At 35.2% G+C, this 22,657-nt stretch overlaps 1 protein-coding gene across 3 annotated transcripts in view; it reads right to left on the bottom strand.

The window, feature by feature from the left end:
• The window catches only part of LOC138710585 (cardioacceleratory peptide receptor-like), a 684,299-nt gene that overhangs the window by 627,373 nt on the left and 34,269 nt on the right, over nucleotides 1-22,657 (bottom strand). For all 3 annotated transcript variants that reach the window (XM_069841577.1, XM_069841579.1, XM_069841578.1), the window contains exon 2: nucleotides 19,899-20,182. In XM_069841577.1, coding sequence (XP_069697678.1) covers nucleotides 19,899-20,087 — 189 coding nt within the window. In that variant the 5' untranslated portion in view covers nucleotides 20,088-20,182. The remainder of the gene's footprint in view (nucleotides 1-19,898; nucleotides 20,183-22,657) is intronic.

Below are 22,657 nucleotides of genomic sequence, written 5' to 3'. Positions count from 1 at the left end.
CCTACTGATCGTAATGAAACATCAGTTATAGATGTTCGATGTCTGCCGTTATTAAAGTTGATTATAGAAAACAGTTGCTCGCAAATATAAATGTTGAGCCAAACATAGCAATCATTTTCACAGCTAGCCTGTGTAGTCGTGGATATTATTGCTAATGTTTAGTCTTGTAAACTCAACCAGGCTAATAGTATTATTCAAACGATCTTTAGCCCTTAGGTCACATTGAAGATCAATAAGTTCGAACTGTAAATCGTTAAACGTTAAATGTTATGTTCCGTCTTTTAGATTCCGCCATACTGTACTGTATATGGCAGTAGTTAAGCAACGTGAAACAGTTACTGAGAATAGGCCTGCACACTGCACTCCACTAGGTAACTGAGTGGTCGTTTCCCTCTCCTCTACCTATAGCAAGTGTATGTCATTCTGACTTATCTTCCTCTCCGTTTCGGCGAGCGGTAAACACCGCTCTCCCGCTCTGAAGGAGCGCGCGCGCTCGTTGAGCGCTGTTTGTGTAGGCCTGATCTAGAGTATTAGTTGGAAGGCCGGAGGGAAAAAGACCTTCAGGGAAGCCAGGACGTAGATGGGATGATAATATTAAAATGGATTTGAGAGAGGTGGAATATGATGATAGAGACTGGAATAATCTTGCTCAGGATAAGGACCGATGGCGGGCTTATGTGAAGGCGGCAGTGAATCTTCGGCTTCTCTGAAAGCCATTCGTAAGTAATCAGTTTACTGCAAGTATGTCATAGGGATCAAAATATAAATATAAAATACACATATAGATATAATGGGAATAATATGAATTTGATGGTATTTAGCCAGTAGAGGTTTTGTATTCTATTTAAATAAATTAATGGTAATAATTCTATTATCAGGCAGTACATCTCACTTGACGATATGTGGCAGAGGAAGAACAATTATTGCTTCTATGCATCTGAAGTCTGATTAGTGTAATATGTAACTAATCGTCGATGGATGCAATGGAGGGAGAAGGAACTGACCACCCTACCCCATTATCTCCTGGCTTAGTTGCCTCATAAGTGGCGCTTTGTTAGTATCACTTGTGAGGTTCAGACCTGTCTTCGGACAGTAGACTAAACAACAACAATGGTAATAATAATAATAATAATTATTATTATTATTATCATCATCATAGTCGTCGTCATCATCATCATCATCATCCGACTTTAGTACAGGGACATCATTTTATTTTTACTTCAATTTTTATTGTACCTGAGTTTTTTAATATACTTCACTCCCACCCCTTCTACTAATGAAGTTCCAACTGTCCTCCAGACAGAATCAAGGCTGCATATATTAACAGCACTGAGTTAGTGAGTATAGTACGTTCCAGAAATATGTTCGCGTTTTCCAGTGACGAAAGAGCTTTCAATATTGAATCATATTTTCGCACAGGTACTGTTCGTTTGCCTACGTCGCATCCCGATTTCCCCCACCTGCTTCTGCACGCCCCTCTGTAAAAGCTGGGCTGTCTTAGCTCTTTTCTGAAAAGATTAATTTCTGTTAGGAATTGGACGTTTACGTAATATTATACAACTGTTTAAAATAACTTAAATAAAAGGGCCTCGTTACGTAATTAACTGTCACTTGATTTCCCTCCTTCCTACGATCCTGCGGCATAACCACTTGGACGGACAGTAGATAGCATGTCTGAGTAATTTTATCTGTGCGGGTCGGGTAGAAGTGAAGATTGAATTTACAGTACGTAAGGTACTCTTTTATAGAGTAGGTACAGAATTATTTCAACATGAGTTACTAGTACGAAGGACGAAACTGGTAATTAGAATTAGATGCAATAGTCTATAGTGCGATAATATGCACAAAGAACTGAAGCCTGTACCGAAATGAACGCCCACCATTTTCAAAAATGTGTTTAAATACCCATATTATGATTATTTTTCAATTGAACTTCATTCTCTAGGCTATATTGTACGCTAATGTACTGTAGACAGTATAATATACGCTGCATAACGAATACGTTCGCATGGATAACTCAATTCGTGAGTAAAAACACTTATTCTTAATGCAGTACTGCATTTTGATTAAACAAAAACCTAATGAAAATTATCGAACTCAAAATTGCGATATTTCCTAGTTTACGTAAATGGACGAACTACTTTTCTTCCCTCCTATACCTAGTAAAGTGATGTGTTTGTGTTTTACGCCAGTATCATCGAACTCCAGTCGTGGAAGGGGGTAGCGAATGGTGTTTCCGGTTCTCTAAAGGTATAGACAGGTTAATGTTAAAAATGTTAGTAAAAATAAAATGATGTCCCTGTATATCTATCCGACTGTATCTTGTATCAGACTTGAAATCTATCATGCAATATCACCCTCGTGGCAAAAGGTCTTTGGGTCGTCCAAGCAAGAGTGATTTGAGAACACCAAAGTTTCGTTCAGGCTGTAACAGTTCTTCAAGGACTAATACGTGGAAGGATGATGATAATGTTAATAATAATAATAATAATAATAATAATAATAATAGTCATCATCATCATAGTGGACAGATGTTAGTTTCATTATAAGTAGGCTAGCAAATTTTAAAACAATTAATCTATCAAGAATTGTGAAGGTTGCGAACAAAACTGGTCATCTCCAAAATAGTATTTTATTCAGGGAGTAGAAAAAAATATATCGAGCCTTCACTTTTCTCCAAAGTGAACGACAATTTTATGTGTCGTGCCTGTTATGTCTGTTGTTGTAATGGTGTCAATAATCATGATTTTTGTCATTTTCTATGCATTTTATAGACAATCATATTTCGGAAATGTCCGGCCTTGTTTGGAAATATGAGAAAAATGTTCACTTTTGTTCTAAAAACGTTATTTGACATTTATAGCAGTAAAACATATACGTCACTTACATCAGCTGTATCATGGAGTAATTAATATATTATATAATAATTATGTAGTAAGCATCGGCCAGGTAATGTTCCAGCAATAGGCGTCCAGAGCACATAGGCTTACATTACCAAATATATACATGTATTTTAATTAAATTTTGAAAATTTTCTTATGACTACCATATTGTGGGTCCCTTTACACTCTAACGGGACAGTATGTGCCCAGGACCGGTGGGTACTACATAATCACTTGTACCGTAACACTTTTACAATAATTTCAATTAAAAAATATTTAGCTCAACTATGTGAATACGTATTTCATGAAAATAAAAATATGAATTGAATAACTTATCTCTCTAGATATCCTACACTTTCATTCTACTGTGTCGTGGAAAAATGAATGTATTATAACTAGAGATAGGTCGTTGGTACAAAAATTGGTAAGTTGTGCGTGTTTGGACTATATCTCTACCGAGTGAAAAGTAATAGAGCGTCTCTCGGTGTCGGTGAAGTAGAACGACTAACATGTACAGCCCGGTGGTAACCAAACATGTGCTCCAATCGTCCACAGCTTTAGAATAAGAAAACAATATTAAAAAATAATAATTTGTAACTATAAAGTTCGTAAATCCCAATCTAAATTAATTTACCCGTACATATAAGAATAACATACAAAGTATACAATTATGATTTTAGCCTCATTATAACAAATAACAATGAACACTTTCGTTTCACCAAAAGAAATATTCCTTTTAGGTTCAGAAAAAATGAAACAATATTTGTACTCTGAAAATATTCGTTCTATGTCACAAGACATTACTGGAGAAAATCTGAAATATGATGCAGTATTTATTACTATCATCAGGTGAACAAATACTTTGTGATTGTAATAGTGTATCTCGTATGTTGCACATAATATTAAACCCATAATTGTTTTCAAGAAAAATTTTCATTTCTATTGTAATTACAGCTAGGAAGTTCGTATCGTATTTCCGATGTTAAACTTGGACTGTAACGCAACCGAATGCATAGCAACACGAGACATCGACATTTAACGAAGAATAATCGGGGGGAAAACATAAACGTGTTACACACTTCTGTTTGTGTAATTATTTAATAACAGATGAGTTTGCTTTTTTGGAATCATGCATTATATTCACATTACGTTAACAATACAACAATAACAGAATAGCGGACTTTGTTCAAAACCTAAAATATTAATATAAATTAACAATATTCTTCAAACTATTTAGGACTCTATACAGCTCCACAGAATGCCACTATGCGTTGTTTGTGAACATACTGTGTATAGCGAGCGGCAGCAAGGCGAGTCGCGGGTGATATCTATACTCCTCGCTGTACTCAACTGAAATCTACTGCTTTGCTACGAACTTCCTACCTCTAATTATAACACCTTTACAATAAGTTCAATTAGCAGTAAGATATTATTACTCTTGCATATAGAAGTGGAAATGACCGATTTTGAATCTATTGCAACACTTTGTGCAACAAAATGTCCGTTTTTGAAACAAAAAAGACAATGAAAATATTAGCATTAATATGATATGGAATTATCTGGTTTTGATTGAACATACTGATTTTACCATACTGCTTCTCATGGAAATGACCGAGTAACATATTCAGGAAGATGCCTCTCTAAACATACCAAATCCGTAAAAAACCTCATTTTTTGTTTTCGATGGAAATGACCGGTTTTGTTCGCAACCTCTACAATTAGTGTAATTTTGATCTAAGGTGGATGCTCCTGTTATGACCATGTTCCTGATATGGCCACCTCCCTATTGTGAGTTAGTGAAAGGGCATCCAGTGAAAGGGCATCCTGGTATGTCACTTTATCGTTTTCCAGCCAGTCAGCTTGGACAATATGGCGTCAGTTGCCTGTTTTGCGGTTTTCATGTGACCTCTTCTTATTTTTCTCTGGTAAGTCTCCTTTGTTTTATGCATGTTTTTGAAAGACTTGTTTCATGAAAACCATCTTACTCCATTCAGTTTTTAATGTTCTGTTGATTGGTGTTGTCGTTGATGGCGTATCTTTTACGAGTTGTTCATAATCAAACGATTTCGTGAAAGCTTACCTGCTCCTGATATGGCCATATCAAATGCACCATGGCCATATCAAGTTCATTTCACTTTTATTTTTTTACCTGACAAATTTACATGCCTTATAGCTGGGATTACGCAAAATTTTGTATTTTAAGAAAAGCAATTTAATTTTTTATGGAAAAACCTGTTTTGACTACACTTTTGAATTATAAAAAAGATTATTAAGTGTCATGTTTATTCATTTTACACCAAAATTATTTAATTTTAGCACAACTGCGCTATCAAACTGAAAACAATCACGATTTGTAGAACATGGAACAAGGGTGGCCATATCATGTACACATGTTCCTGATATGGCCACTAGGTAGACTTTTGGAATTTGGTACTTTTTGGACAATTAAAACTATTTTTATGGGGAAAGGAAATTGTTTTAAGATAGTCCATTAGACTGAGAACGAGTAAGAAAAAAGTGGTTTAGCCTACTTTTTTTTTTCAAAATGGCGGCTAGAAAAATTCTCAAACCTTGGCATGGCCCTACCCTCTGTTAGTCTAAGCTGTTTTAAAAAAGGAGTTCGCTATTCATGTATAACAGTCTTCAATGCACTGCCTAATTATCTTAAAGATTTGAAGAACAACGAGAAAAGGTTCAGAAAAGAATTAACCAAATTTCTACATACTCATACCTTCTACACAATTGATGAATTGTTTATGCTTGTGAATTGAATTATTCTACTTAAATGACATGTACAATTTTATATAGCTCAACTAAAATATGTTTTTATATTGACTTAATCTGTTTACTATGTATTGTATTTTTTCTTTAGCATAACTGATGAATTGTATGTACTGTAAATTGAATAGTATACTGTATAGGTCAACTGATGAATTGTTTAAGCTTATAAATTGAATTAATCTACTTCATATGAATTGTATAGCTTAACGAAAATAAGTTTGTAAATTGAACTAATTTGATTGTATATGTTTGTATAGTTTGGCTGATGAATTGTATATGTTCTTAAAATGATTACTAGTCTGTGTAGCTCTAGTGATGAATTGTATATAGCCCTACTGTAAATTGAATGGTAATATGTATAGCTAAACTGATGAATTGTTTATGATTATAAATTGAATTAATCTACTTGATATTAATTGCACAAATTTGTATAGCTTAATGAAAGTATGCTACTTTGTATTGTATATATTTGTATAGTTTTGGCCGATGAATTGTATATGCTTTAAATTGAATAGTAATCTATATAGCTCTACTGATAAATTGTTTGTGTTTGTAATTTGAAGTAGTTTGCATGATATGTATTATCAATTTCTGTATATCACAACTGGTTGAATTGTTTATGCCTTAAATTTAATTAAATTGTTTTGTATTATAATATAGCTCAACTTATGAATGATCGTTTGCGTTTGTAAATTTAATAATCTGATTGGCTATGTATTGTATACTTTTAGTAGAGCCATTGATGTAGCTCAGTCGGCAGACTCGCTGGGCTGCTGTTCCGGAGCTGCGTTCGGGCTTGGGTTGGATCCCCCTTTGGACTTTGGTTTCTTCCGAGGTTTTCCACAGCCGTGGGACTGAAGCCGGATGGTCTATGGCGAGTCCTTGGCATCAACACCTTTGATTTGATTACCTGGTTGGGTTTTTCCGAGGTTTCCCCCACCGAAAAGGCAAATGCCGGGTAATATTTTGGCGAATCCTCGGACCTCATTTCATCTCACTACATCTCGCCAAAATGTAAAAAAATTGTACAACATTGTAAAAATTGTAGAAAATTACTAAATTGTAAAACTATAAAAATTTGTAAAAATTGTAATTGTAATATTGTAAAATGTTGACATGTTCCACATCTTAAAGCTTCATTGCTCATGTAAGATCTATGGAATAAAATAAATGAATGAATGAATGAAGGGACACCTAACAAATGAAATCTTTGTCCGACGGCCACTTAACTTCACTGGGAAACGAGTTCCAATTTCTAGCAACTGAGGCTATATATGATAAAGAATAGGCCTGGCAGAGTACAATGAGCAACTTGTAATGAGACTTGATACTTGGCTGAAGATGTACAGATAAATTTTGAAAACGAGAAGCCAAGTAACGTTGCGTAGAATTTGAAATAACAGATTAAGAGAATGTAGAGATTGTTGATCGCTTAGTCTCAACCAAAACAGAATAGGCATTCGTCACTAAATAGACAATATTGAGAGAAGGATTGGTCAACAAGTGAACACTGCAAGATTCAGTTACAGTAAGCTCCTCCTCTTCCTTGGATCATCTTCTTGCTTTGTGTGTATCTGCTGCAATCTGTAGAGGTGGAAACGTGCCGATTCCAATATTCTGTGAGCAGATTCTCTACTAATGATAGTGCAGTGACGTTTTAAGGCTGATCGACATCTTTACAGTCACATTCATTTAATGATCATTGGTATGGATGGGAAACTCGTGCTCACAAGGTGCTAAAAAAAACTTGAAAGAGAGAAAGACTGACGGAGCCAGCCGCAGCAATTACAAGATGTTTGTAGTTTCGCTGCAAAAGCAGTTCACTGCCACGGTGCTCTCTGGCGGCTCATGCAGGTGGTCGTGACATCTACTCCTTGATTTGAATTTCAGAATGACGCATGGTACAGTAATTATAGTCATTTTCGACAGACTGTACCTAAGCACACATAACAAAATTAAATCACTTCCTAGCTTTGTGAATTAGTTTAGTACTGGAAACAGAAACTGAATACAACCTTTTTCAAGATACAACAAATATAGCTGCAACATTTATTTATTATTACACTATTTGTTAACATTTCTTGTTATATGTCTTATTTGAAACATAGGAAGCGAGAATTGGCAAGTCTTTATACATTAAAGAGTATTCCTCTGTTCTCAGAAAGGTAAAAGTCTGTATTCGTAAACAATCACAAATTCAAGGAAGTATTTTTTACATGTCATGGCAAATGAAATAAACTTACTTCTGCTCTTTCTGTACATTGAGAGCTTTTATACTTATTTCTTGTATAAGAAGAGTTCGATTCCTGATTTCTTGGAATCTGAGTGGCGTGCTGTTCTGTAGATTTATCAATTCAAGCTATAAACTTTCAGGATGTTCTATCGACTGTAAGCCAAAAGGATTTCAGAAAAATATAGATTCCTTGTCAATCGTCACTGTTTCTCCAAACTTACCAATGAATTGTGCTGTAGGTCTTGAATTAGGGTCTTATACTTGATAAGAAGATTTTCTTGTCACTCTTCAAGATAGTTTATAGTCAAAGAAAGTGAAGTTCTCTATGTTCTGCATGAAATTGCCATCTTTCAAATTTATCCATAAATGCTCTTAGCTAGTCGATCATATGTCATGCAATTCTGTAACTCGCACGCGCAACGTGAAACGATATTTGACATCAGTCTCACCTTGTTGATATCCCATTTTTGCCTTTAGCTGTTCTAAAGCATTTCTACACTATTTCTTTACCAAAACCTTCACTGTGTTTATTTGTAACATGAAATGTCATGCGTAAGAAAATGTAATAGAACATAATACAAGCTTTACCTTCCTTCTTAATAAAAACAATCTTTCTTTTTCGACTCATCACTAAAGGGAAATGATATGGGGAGTATATATTTTTTTTTTCACTTAAAACGAGTAGCCCCTTACTACAGACTCGAGCCAACTTGCTTCTTGCAAGAACCATATACAGACACTAGAGCTAGTACAGAGTCCGTTCTACCTGCACTGAGGTTATGTTAACACTCTGAGAGCACGAGTTGCCTACCCATGATTCATTGGTAACCGATTTCGGACGACCACTTCGTTTAATGCCGAACACAATAAAAATGTTAATTTATCTAATAAACTGTCTGTACATTAGTTTGGTGGTTTTGGAATGTCTGGATGACGACTATGAAACTTGTCTGCAGCTTCACTTGTTCTGTGATTTTCCCCACAGAACAGTGCTAGCTCTACTTGTTATTCAGGAGTCAACATAAAGTTTTTCAACTCTCAATATCAATTACAATTGAAAATTATAATTACTTTTCCTTAAGTCCTCAATAATTCCAAAGAATAAACGAAACCAAACACAAAACAACTGTAGTATTGTTATTTACCGTAGCCTACTTCACGATTACATTACAAAGCATAAATACACTATCTACCAAAAAGTATTTGGGCACTGTTTTTTGCCCCTTTACAACCTCGTGGTACCACCTCTTGTTGCTATAACAGCAGCCACCCTGTCAGGCATGCTCTCCACTAGTTTGTGTAGGATATCCACTGGAATGCGTCTCCATTCCTCTTGCAACATGGCACTCAGTTGGACAATGGAAGTTGGCCCCATGTTTCGGCGGCTACTATGCAGTGGTATGCAGACAATAATGTTCACCGGTTGGACTGGCCTGCACAGAGTCCTGATCTCAATCCCATTGAGCATCTTTGGGACTAATTGGACCGGCGATTGAGATCTCGGGAGATGCGGCCATCTTCCACTGTCCAACTGAGTGCCATGTTGCAAGAGGAATGGCGACATATTCCAGTGAATATCCTACACAAACTAGTGGAGAGCATGCCTGACAGGGTGGCTACTATTACAGCAACAAGAGGTGGTATCACGAGGTTCTAAAGAAGCAAAAACAGTGCCCAATTACTTTTTGGTAGATAGTGTATAAACGAAAGACAGCAGTCACATACAAACAGAATAATGCATTCAGTTTAGCAAGTGACTATTGTATTACACAGTATAACATGTAGAGCATATTAATATTATACTTATGGACTTTGAGTACGGATAATTATTGAACACTCTGTAATTTTGCAGTAATTAATTCATTTAGCGTGTTCCTACCAAAGATGAAAACCCTGAAACTGCATTATAAGACTATAACTGTAAAATTAAATTTGCATGTTGTCTCCGTCAATATAGAAATAGGAACTGTACACAGTGAGAGAACGAAATGTTTAACGCAATCTGCGGCTGTAAAATGTATTTGTCACACCCACGCAGTGTCAAAATTCCTACGTCACAAACGAATTAGAGAGACAATAAAATTGGAAAGTGTAAGGAACAATAGACACAATGTGGTAATGGGTGTGTTAGAAGAGACATTTAATTTCCGGCAGTTTTCGTCACACTAGAAGCAAATTATTTATAGTCCACGCTTTGCAATTACTCATTTCGCATCTGATCATGGCATGTATGGATCTTACTTCCAACGCTCCAAAATTGCTACAAATAATGAGTATTTATGCAGGCGTAAAATATTCTTATAAAATTCCCTCAATGTCGATTTTTAGAAATCTAATACATTCTGGTTAGGAGAACGAGTAGGCCAGAATATTGGTCTCCGACGGCGACCTCTCTATTTATTAGGGAATCGCTAACTTAGAATCATTCTAATAACAAAATAAAAATTTGCGGTACCCCGTCATGCATTTCGAATATTCCACTATTCCTTGTTTTCTGTTTCCATAAGGCAATAATGTGTAGATCCTCTTTTTTTTTAATACCTACAGATTTAATAAACATGACCTACTAATGTAACAACTAAACGACAAGCAATAAAAAAAATACCAGTAATTAAAAAAGAAAGCGAAATTAACTATACGATTACTTTAACTTCTTTGCTTGTCTTCAGATCCTCTATCTATTCCTTTTTATTTTAATAGGTTATTTTACGACGCTTTATCAACATCTTAGGTTATTTAGCGTCTGAATGTGATGAAGGTAATAATGTTGGTGAAATGAGTCCGGAGTCCAGCACCGAAAGTTACCCAGCATTTGCTCATATTGGGTTGAGGGAAAACCCCGGAAAAAACCTCAACCAGGTAACTTGCCCCGACCGAGAATCGAACCCGGGCCACCTGGTTTCTCAGTCAGACGCGCTGACCGTTACTCCACAGATGTGGACTCTTATCTATTCCCCAAAGGTTTTCCATAAATTAGTTAAAACTCTTATATTGAAAATTCATCTATTACGGCTGAAAAACAGAATATTGCATACAGTATTTATTAGTATCATTGTTAAAATTTCTGGTAGTTTAGACATTAGAGACTTAAAGGTAGCAGCCCTACCAGTAGACTAGATTCTTATGTCGGCCAGCACCCCACTGGAAAGACTTTCACTTACTTTCAAGTCTCACAATCGAAATCGCCGGACTGATGTAATAATAATAATAATAATAATAATAATAATAATAATAATAATAATAATGATGATAATAATAATAATAATAATAATAATAATAATAATAATAAAGTGAAGCATGAAAAATTGGATGAAGAAACTAAAGGAAAATAAGAGAAAAGCACCATTTTGTCATTGAATCAATACTGTAACGAAAGTTCTTGTATCAATCGAGAGTGTCTAGGATTCGTATCTTTCACGACATCACTCTTAAACCTTATTGTGGTCTTTCTATATCCGATGTTAGCTGTCCTTATTAGGGACTTTCGTTACGTGGATTCAAACATCCTAGGACGGATGACAACCGTATTATGTTGTAAATCTTTTACGGCCCAATAAGTAAGAACACCTTCATTCTGTACAGCATTTTATTTGAAGGTGGAAAGATGAAGTAGACAGAAAGTAAATGGCGATGAAATGAAGAGAAAGAAATAGCAGAACGGAGAAATAAGAAAAAAGTATACAAATGGAAAATAAAATGAACATTTAATTAGATAACGAAGTGGAATCCATGAAATAGAGCCCAATTCCGAAATTAGGCAAGGCAGTTAAAGGATGTTTACAGTTGTAAATATAAGCATCTCCATTGTCTCTCGTAACACAATTTGCTTTCTCCTGCACGATTTCTCCTCCCTCTGTTATGCCACTCTCCATGCTACATTCTTCTTCAAATTACATTTCCTTGAAATTACTAGTTTGTCAGATTGTGTTCTTTAAATCACAGACAGATTTCCTGTCGTGCCTACGTGGATCGGAGAAGAACACTGAAACGCCTATTGTGCATTAAACGTCTCCTTTGCAGGAGGGACACTTGTAGCTTAGAGTGACACTACTGATATCGAAAGGGCGTTAGTTTGATCTCCGGACAAATCATGTGTCACAATAATACTTCACATGAAGCATGATGGAATTCCCGTATTCTGCGTATGTGTTAAGGTAAAATAACTACAAAACATTGATCAATAAATAGCAATTAAATTCATAAAGTCGAGAAATCTATCTCATTTTTTTCACCTTTGTTTTTGTTACTCGATGTAAGACTTAAATAACAATTGCAATTACAAATGTAGATGATAATATCAATCTCAAGGACATTTCTCGCTTTTGTTTTGATGGTGATCACTAGGGCTAAGAATTGTATGCCGTTACATTGCGCTTCATGCGCCTCTGACTTTAGGTACCAGTACGTAATTGCGTTGGGTGGGGGATTTCAGCGTGTTTCGTTCAGCAGTGAACTTCAGTTGATCGGTTACATTACGACCGAATACTGCTATTCGTAACAGGCAACATTCAACGTCCTGTAAAGAAGAATAATAGCAAGATGCCGAGAACGAAATTTGTGACTTAATTTCAAATGAGAAAATTTGTAATAATGATACAGATTTTGAGGTAAATAATGCTTATGTAAAATATTTCAAATATATCCTCATTGTTTCTGCAGAATTGGGACGAAGTTTCTCTAGATATAAGGTTGTGTTTTCTAACAACAGGCAATCATTCTCCTTTGAAAATTTGAAAATATGGTTTCTTATTTACTGCAACAATATATGAAATGAAAAAATATGTAAAACAAAAACGTAATACACTATCATATCAGCATGGTGAAATAATAAGACTGATACTTGTCAATGTCATATTTTCTACAGACAGAAAATAAAATGTCTTTAAAATAGTGCAATTTTTCTTTAACAAAGAAAATGATATCTTTAAATTTTTCTTTAGCAAATAGTTATGTTTCGAAGTCAAAGGAGTGGCTTTCAACCACCCAGATGCTGAGGACTAACTTACCGTGATGATAAGCATGAGTTCAGACGAACGAAAGACACTGCGTTAACTCACCCCAACTCTGAGACGTACTCAAAGTTAGGCGTACGAAGCGCACTGGTAGTATGACGCTATATATTTCTCAGCCCTAGTGATCATAAACAAGAAACTTATTTTGCATAATACGAGGTTGAAAATAGACCTATTACCAAACATTTGAGAACTAAGTACGTACTTTTGCAAGCTCGAGGTATTCTTGCATTCTTTTGATTAAAAAAAGTTTGCTTTAAACATTGCATCAGTAGATACATTTCAGCGAGATTTCCTTCATTTCTCTGGAATTTTAGCCAGTGGAACGCAACTGTCTAAAAACAGATTCATTATTCACCTGTGACTGTAGTACTTGTCTTGAGTTCATTCCGGAAAATGCTCGAAAGCTATTCTTTAAAATTGTGAAAACTTAATTGCATGTTCGCAAAAACAAACTCATTTAAATTATACGCGAATTCTTTAATACACTGGAATGAATCAAATTTCTTTTCGTTAGTGATGAACCAGAAATCAAAATTCTTTATGAATCAGAAGCCAAAGAGAATTGAGAAATAAGTTTGCATAATACGATTTCCCGTCCTGTATATACCGGTAGGTATATTAAAAGTTCTGCACTTACCTGTAAAACTCTTGTCAACACGTTACCTCAAGGAAGCTATTTTATTTCTTTGTGATAAAAAATATTACTTTACACATAGCGAACCAGTGTCTTCACAAATTTTTCTAAAAATACGAGTCTGCAAAGATCTTCCTTTGATGAATATACTACTTTACTGAACTATTTCCGCAGCGCTACGGTGGTAATAGTTTGAATTACCTATTAGAAATTATGTTTACTTAATATTTCGTGTCATTGTTGCGCTATATAGGCTACTTCTATTTAGGTCGTTCTTTGGGTGGCATCCAATGATTTTGAGTAATATTATTATTTTTGATTTTACAAGGATTTGTATTTTTCCAATGTGGTTAAGTGCCGGTTGCAGTAGTGGAAGACGTGGCAAAAGAAAGTCTCGTCCAAAGTTGATCGCGGCTTCAAAAAGTTTGGGAATCATTAGTCTGTTCTGTGTAATTTAAGAGTGAAGCAGAGCAAGAAAAAGTAAGAATGTACACTTCCCTACCATTTATACTTTCTGAAAAAATTATGGTATACATGTTCAATACTTAATTTAATCTTTCTTAAAATTTCCAAAGGATTATTATATTTAAGAGACCATTGAAGTGAAGTTCGCTGTCCAAAATAAACAGGCTTGTAGTTCTCAAGTCATTATCTAAAAATCGGATGCTTTTCCGTGTTTAAGATTCACGTCCATATTGCGCTACAAAACGAATCTGAACAGATGGTAGGCCTACTGCCCAAATTTCAGGAGAGGATCCCTGCGAGATGAGTACGATCCTGGCGGGGTAAGAGGAGAGGGTAAGCCAGTAACTCATCGTTCTTGAAAGAGCAGGTGGATAGAGGTGGTGTCATTGGCCGGCTGGGACAAACAAGGCTCAGTCAATGGCCAGGCGGTTTTGTATCAGGAATAGGTTATAAAAGTGGGGAAACAACACATATTCCTTGCTCGGAGCATCTCGTGAAATGCGGATAGTAACATACTCTAACTCTTCAACCTTCTCCTTTGTATTTACATGGTTACTGAGCTCGACCAAGGTCATCAGCTGATCCATACTCTTGGTAGGGTTTAGATAAATCCTGAGAAATTACGTTTCGAATGTATACTAATAATAAATCTGTAGCCGAAATTTTTCTAGTAATTATCGATTTTCCAAAAATAATTGTTCCTAACATATATACTTAACCACCCTGAAACCGAAAATCGGTTTTTTTAATTTTTGTTTGTATGTCTGTCTGTCTGTCTGGATGTTTGTTACCTTTTCACGCGATAATGGCTGAACCTATTTATATGAAAATTGGAATATAAATTAAATTCGCTGTAACTTAGATTTTAGGCTATATGACATTCAAAATACATTATTTAAAAGGGGGTTATAAGGGGGCCTGAATTAAATAAATCGAAATATCTCGCTTATTATTGATTTTTTGTGAAATATGTTACATAACAAAAGTTTCTTTACAAATAATTTCCGATAAGTTTTATTCCTTGCAAAATTTGATAGGACTGATATTTAATGAGATAAATGAGTATTAAAATTAAAATAACTGCCATCTAAGGCCGTGTAATGAATAAAAAAAAAACAAATGACTTCGTCTATAAGGGGCCTTGGACAGCAACAATCGAAAGCTATGAAAGCTAGCCTACAGAGAATGTTTCTGTGTTTGTATGAAGTAATATCGAAAGCTAAATTAACCGATTTGTATAATTAATTATTATTTCACCATTGGATAGTGTAGTTTCTCTAGAGAGACATAATGCTATAATGTTATTACAGTAACGTCTGAGTGCTCTCTGGACCAAAATGATCGCATTTTAATTATTTAAATACAATTTAAATTAAGTAACATATTAAACGATTTATCCTTCTATCAAACACGAATGTTCCCTGGATCAAACGTCCTATTTAATTATGTAATTACTTTATATTTATTTCTAACAAGTGCAGCGGAGCGCACGGGTATGGCTAGTGATATGATGTAATAAATAATTACCAACATTATTTTTATTTTGGACACCTATAACTCTTGCAACCAATACATGGAAGTTGTCTTACAAGAAATCATAGAAATGTACTCATATGCAAACAAGTTGAAGCAATAATACAGGGAGGTTAAATAAATTAATCTTCCGAACGTATGGTTATGAATTATCTATAGTTTATTTCAAAATTATAGGTAAAAACTGCAGAGGTAACTAGAGGACAACGAAACAAGGCAAACACTAAGACACTAGATAAGTAACGGCAACAATGCTGTAATCAGTGCTCCTAGCGTTGATCATTGAAATCTTGTATTAGGTAATAGAGCAGCGATTGTTTCATAAATTTGCCGTATTGAAAGTCTCGAAGTAGTCATATTTTGTAAATACAGAGGCTGTTTCTGATTTGTAGTAAACAGTACAGCCCTAAAGGTACGAACAAAGGTGCTTCATAAGAAGCCAAGTTGCAAGAGAAAAATATGCAACTCAGTGCTTTAGGGCATTACAAGAAATCTGTGGGAGAAAATTCTTACCATATTAAAATATTACAAGTTAGGTGGAAGCAAAGCATTCGCTTTCAATGAAGAGTTGACATCCGAAGAGCTTTAGATCGATCAGTTAGAGAGATATTAAAAAATGCTGCTGTAGATGGAGTCCACTGTCTTCCAAGAATTTGGCAACGTATTGTTCACATGGCAATAGACTATATTATTTTGTAGTCTGTAATGTCAAACGTAACCTAAATAAATGTAGTGTGAAACAGTAACTATATTGCCATTACTTTTCCTATGTCCTAGTATTTTAATAAACATAGATTATACGTATACTATAGATCGCGTGGCTCTTTGCATATTGATTATTGCAATATTGAAAATATTGAGTATTTTCTGTATATTTATTGCTGTATATTAAGTACTCTTTGCATAAGGTTTATTGCAATGTTAGAAATACTGATTAAGAAACTGTTACTTTATATGTATACTATAGATCGCGTTGTTTTTGCATATTGTCGTAATATTGGGAATATTGAGGACAGTGGCGAAGCGTAAGAAAAAATATGTGTAAACGCGAATATCTAAATCATTCTGAGAACAATCATATATTTTCCCTTAAAGTTTTAGTAACAGACTGGACCAAACAATTCTGAATATCTGGATAAGTGCCTTTGAAAATTGAAGTGCTTTCAAGTTGGTCTTTCATGGAAGGCTTCTTCTATTGCCATTAGGTATAGAGTTTCTAAATAACTTTATTTACTTACTGATTCTTGGGTTTCTTGATTTCCTCTAAAGCCTAATTTATTCTTGCCGTCCGAGGTGTCACACTACATCAACAATGTGACGAAATATTCTATTCCCTGTCACATTTTCGTTACCGTAAAAAGGGGTAACTTTGCACCATTTTCTAGTTAAAAATTTGTTGTCAGTCTGTATGTAGTCTTTAAATGTCTAATTTTGAGGTGGGCATTTATTTCATACGTTCCAGGGATATGCGGGAATGTATTTAGCCAGTCATATCTTCGAAAATAAATGTCTTTTGAAATTTATAATCTACCACAAAATTAGTGCAAAGTTACCCATAGTTGGGGGTAACTTTGTACCGCCAGAGTTTTAAGATGGGTGATGCAAATTTTGCCACTGCTAATGTTACATTGCACCATACACGTGTTAAACAATGAACTTATAATGTATCAGGAACAGAAAAAATGGAAACGCAGTTTCAAAAACTGCTATAAATAGTAACACTGACAAAATTTTTTGAAAAAAAAAAAAAACTACACAAAATTCCAATACAAGTGATCACATTCTTCTAAAATGTTGTTTCAGAAATATTTTCAGTTTTTCGAATGACAAGTCGAGATAACAGCATGTGAATAACTGTAAAAAATTATACGTATTATTTTGTCAAGTGCTGGAATGGAATATAAGCAAGCCCTTTCTTGATACTTTATTGGGTGGATTTACTCTCCCAATTACATCTTCCCATCTATATTCCATAATATCCTCCCTTTCAGTTCATTTGCAGGATTTAAATGATTTTATCACTGCTTTGATGACAGCACTGTTTGTTTTTATTCCCTGGTACCTGGCCAAGCCAAACCAGTTGCTGACATCTTTTGCAGCACTTCATTTGGAACTTTGTCCCTCAGTGATAAGCCTAGTATCCTTCTCAACTTTTTCCTTTGGCATATTTGGAGATTGGTACCAAGTTTGGCAGTGAGAGACCATGTATGACTTTAATATATAATATAAAGAATAACAAATTCAAGTAATTTAGCTGTAATACAAAGTGTGAATTATAGTAAGAGCTTTTAAACTTCATGGAAGGTCCTCAAATTAAAATAATGCAATTAAAATTTAAAAAAAATCTTTGTTTGTGTTGTGATGCAAAGTAACCCCAATTTAGCCTCAAATTCACCTTGATTAGAAAATTATTCTGTAACACCATTTGCCGACAAAACAGCTGCACAAGCGAAACTAGAAAGTCTAAATGGATGAATAAGGAACAGACACGTATAACTTATCTTGAGATTGTGCACACCATCTATGATGAAAGTAAATTAATTTGATCTATATTTCAATCAAATTATGCACACGTTCTATTGTTAAGGTAAAGAAATGCCATAAACAAATTCTATGACCACGAACAGTGCAAAATACTCTACACATATGCCATCTATCGGCAGAAGTGATGAACAGATAAATTTGGTTCACGTAAACGCCCCTAGACCTTATAAAAAGTTTTTCGTAGATGGTGCAAAGTTACCCCTTTAGGTACAAAGTTACCCTATTTTACGGTATGTCTAACAGCTTCTAAGCTTGATGTTTCCGTCGGTGTTCTATTGTTTCTTCCCAACATGTGAAACATTTCTGAATTTTTTTTATGCTTTTCTTCCTTATATTTTAATAGTTTCCACTTCAAAGTTTTTTACTGCAGAAATATCAGTACAACTCAAAGTTCTTCATCTGCTCAGAACCAAATCGCCACCTATATTTAGAGTATCAAGTATTTTGATGTATTCTAGTACATTTCCTTCTTTCTGGGACAAATTTAATTTAGGATTGTCTATTTATTTTGAACTTAAGTTCAGCTTCTGCTCATTGTTAAAGACAACAAATAACTGCTTTTAAGGAAACTAACAGAACCAAAAGTCACATTTTTCAATCCCATCATTACCTGCTCTCTTTTTATGATTGAAAGAGGTTGTTAAAAACTGCAGCACAAGAAACAACAATCAGGGAAAGGAAACAGTATCGTATCGCTGCAGTTGTAGGCCTGTAAAGCGTAGTAGACACGTCTAGCCATCTGCGAGCTGGGTGCATATGAAGGGTACACGGGAATAACGATCAAGGTCCATTTTAGAAAGTTTCGAGAAAAACTAATTTTAAAGTTTAAGCACTTAATACTTTGTTATGTATTTAATAGAAATTGACGTAGTGGAATGTCAAGAACGATGATTTCTTATTACTAGCTAGACCACATGATAGTACTTCCTTTCCACTATAAGATGGCATTATTAACTCAATTTCGATTTTTGATGGTCCTTGATCGTTTTTCCCGTGTACCCTTCATATGTTTTGTGTGTGAGGGAAGAAAGAGATCCTGCGAGCGCTCGTTTTTAAAGCGCATCTTGGGCAGGAACTCTGGTGCAGCTACAAGAGACTGAAGCAGACGGGAGTTGTCTATGGATGGGAGAGACAAAATAATCATGTTTGTATATCCACCATGGCTGCAGGAAACTTATTTCTGATGCCCTAAAATAGGTTATGCGGAACTTTATTAACCTTGTCAGAAGTTAAAAGACCTTGTTTAGGAATGTAAAAAGAACATATAAGGAAATTATAATAGATACGTGTAGTATGAATTATTTTGCGACTGTTGGGTAAACGATGTCTACCCTGAAGCTACGCTCCTGATTGAGGAAGACACTCACAAAACACGAAAAAGAAAAATGTCACTAATTTCGGTTAAACAATACATTACATTAAAAAGGACTGGAATCCGATTCTTCAAACGTAAACGTATGGTCGTAAGTGTTGTGAACAGAATGTTTTGACGCTGGGCATGCACGATGCTTAGGCCTAAATCTTCCACTTAGAAATGAAGAGTTCAGAGCCATAGTGGGCCAAGCGCCATTTATTAAAAACGGAGAAAGCAAGGGTTAAAGTTAAGTGAATACCATAGTTTAATGAAGATTGACATATCATTTAGTTTTAATGTGTATACTTTATATTACTTGCTATATGTTTCCACTGAATTATGGTAATAACTTCATTTAACCCTTGTTTTCTACGGTTTTAGTAAATGGCGCTTGGCCCACTATGGTTCTGAACCCTTCAAATGTTCTAGTTTTTGTACAAAATGAGTTGGTACTTACCTCGTAGAAGTAGAAGGAGTTGAAGTCGGGGCTGGTGGTGTTAGGGGTCGTCTGGTTGATCTCGGTGGGCGCCGCCTCCGTCACGTTGCTGCCGGAGGGCAAGACGGGGAACGTGGGGAGCACGTTGAGCACCGCGTACTCTTCCATGTTGCGCAACGACCTGCTCTCCCTCTTCGCCTTTGTCATCATTCGGCACCGCCAGTCTTTTCACGCTTTCAAACAACTATGCGTCAGTCTCCATCTTGCCATTGTCTCTTTCTCCCTCAGTTACAAATTCTTTAGCCCTATAAAGACATCAGTAGAAACATTCAATGCTATTTGAAGTCTTTTGAGAATGAATTGTAGCTCTGAGAATTATATTACAGTTTTGAGTGACGGATCGACTGTGGAATAAATGAAATGAAATGTAGAATGAAGTCAAACGTCTTTGATGTGTACTTAAACCTACTTGAATGATTAGTTTTACTTGAATAACAAAGGAATTGCGAACAAATGTGCATTCAGATGTTACTTTCACTACTATATTCACCCAGTGATTTATTTATTTTCTTATTGGTTTTTACTTTAATATTTGACTAAGTATGAAGAGAATGAATTGCGATGTTGCAATGATCCATTTATGGATATTCACGGAAATTTACCTTTTCAGCATGCCTGATACTGAAAAGGGTTTTTGGCAGGCCAACTTGCTGTCTGCTCATCTGTCAGTGGCGGTTCCTGCACTTCTAATTGGGTATGCACTATCACTTTCAAAATATACTTATTATATTATACTAAAACGCAAGTGCGGGGTAAAGAGTGCGGAGGTATTGAAATTGATCAATAAAGTGCCAGATATTCCTGCAGCAACATTGGAGCTAGTATATGGATCTGTGGTTCGGTCATTTATGTTGTATGGGGAGGAAATTTGGGGTTGGGAAAATGCGGGAAAACTAAATAAGGTAAAAACGGACATCCTGAAACGAATTCTTGGAACTTTCAGAAGCACAGCTAACTGCGGGGTGCTGAAGGAGTTTGGGCTTCAAAACGAAGTAATTCATATGAAAGTTAGGGAGATAAAGTACTGGTTAAACATTACATTTAGGGATCAGTCGCTTCTACGGTCGATTTGCTACAAAGTTCAACAAAGAGAGGGTTGAGAAAAGGGGTGGGTTTATAAACTGCAGAGAGGGCTGCATCATATAGGAATGGGATGGGTGTGAGAGAAAGGAGAGAATAACAGGAGGAATGTATGGCGTAATGTGAAGATGCGTTTAATTGATATCGAGAGGCAAGTGATTGAGCTCCAATGTTCAGAAAATTCCTCACTTCATTTACAATCAGATCTCATGCTTAACTGGGAGAGGTGTGACTACATAAACTCTTGTAACAAAGACAGCAGAGCAGGTTTAGCGTGGCTAAGATTGGAGGCATGGAAGGGTAATAAAATTGCCAACGAAGAAGGGGAGCGTCTTTGTCCGCTTTGCAAAGAAAAGGACTCCGATAAACATATTTTATTACAGTGTGTCGAATTGGAACATGTACGGAGAAAATATCTACTACCCTCGATGCTAAGTCAGAATAGGAGTTCGCTTGCAGTCTTGACTTCATGGGGAATAGAGAATGGGAACAAAAACCTGGATTGTTCCTCTTGAAGGCGAGAAAGATTATAACTTCATCTGTTGAAGTTTGTGACGCGAACTGAGGAAGGGATAATAGTATCTGCCCAACTGTACACTTTTATGTCTTTTAGGTTAGGATATATTATATAATGTGTTTTATTGTGCCATTTCCATTTTAATATGTGTGTTCTTTTAAAGAGTAGTTGGATATGATCGTAGGTGGGGGGGACCTACAAAGGAGGACTTGTTGTGGGTACAAAGCGCGTACGGTCAGAAGACCCGTGCATTGGATTTTAGAGAAAATTATGATAATACAATCTGTATGCATAATATTACTCACTAAGTCCATCTATCTATCTATATTATACTATGTATCAATCATGATGCTAGGTAGACGTGCATCTACATCACGCTGATTTTATGAGAAATTATAATTGAATATGAAATTTCGAAAAGAGCATGTGTCGAATTTTTTGGCTTATTGTTTTTTCACTGATATGAATAGCCTACTCTAATTACGTCTAGACATCGTTTTGTGCGAAAAGAGCGTTTAACTTACATCACTACACGCTGCTGTCAGAAATGATGTCCAATAGTAATTGCGAAAAACGCACAGTATATCAATATCATCAAAAACAATTTTTTCTTAAATTACAGCATATACTTGTTTTTACATTTTTTAATTCTATCGTCGATTTTCAAAAGGGGACATGTACAAAATCACAAAGTGTTGGAAAATCGCAAAACCTATAACTAAGTTAACAAATTAAATTGTTCATATATATATATATATATATATATATATATATATATATATATATATTTCTAATTAGTTCACTATGGAAACATAAATTCAGGAATCATAAACATTTTAATTTTTTAAGTCTGTTATGATTTTTTTTTGCGATTTTCCAACACTTTGTTATTTTGGACGTGTCCCCTTTTGCAAATCGAGACAGAATTGTTCGCTCAATATTGTGAGTGGAAAGGTCAATTTATTCCTTATTGTATTATTTTCTTTTAATTTTTAACTTATGCAAAGAAGATACATTAATTTAAATAGAGTATTAAATTGTTTTAGGGATTACGGAAGGTTATGACTGCTGTTTGAAAAACAAAACTTTAAATTGCTTGCATTGTCTTCTACATCTGAATTGA

The sequence above is a fragment of the Periplaneta americana genome, chromosome 12 (assembly GCF_040183065.1).
Source record: "Periplaneta americana isolate PAMFEO1 chromosome 12, P.americana_PAMFEO1_priV1, whole genome shotgun sequence".
In the NCBI taxonomy this organism is placed as follows: Eukaryota; Metazoa; Arthropoda; class Insecta; order Blattodea; family Blattidae; genus Periplaneta; species Periplaneta americana.
This window is presented reverse-complemented; position numbering and strand designations above follow the sequence as displayed.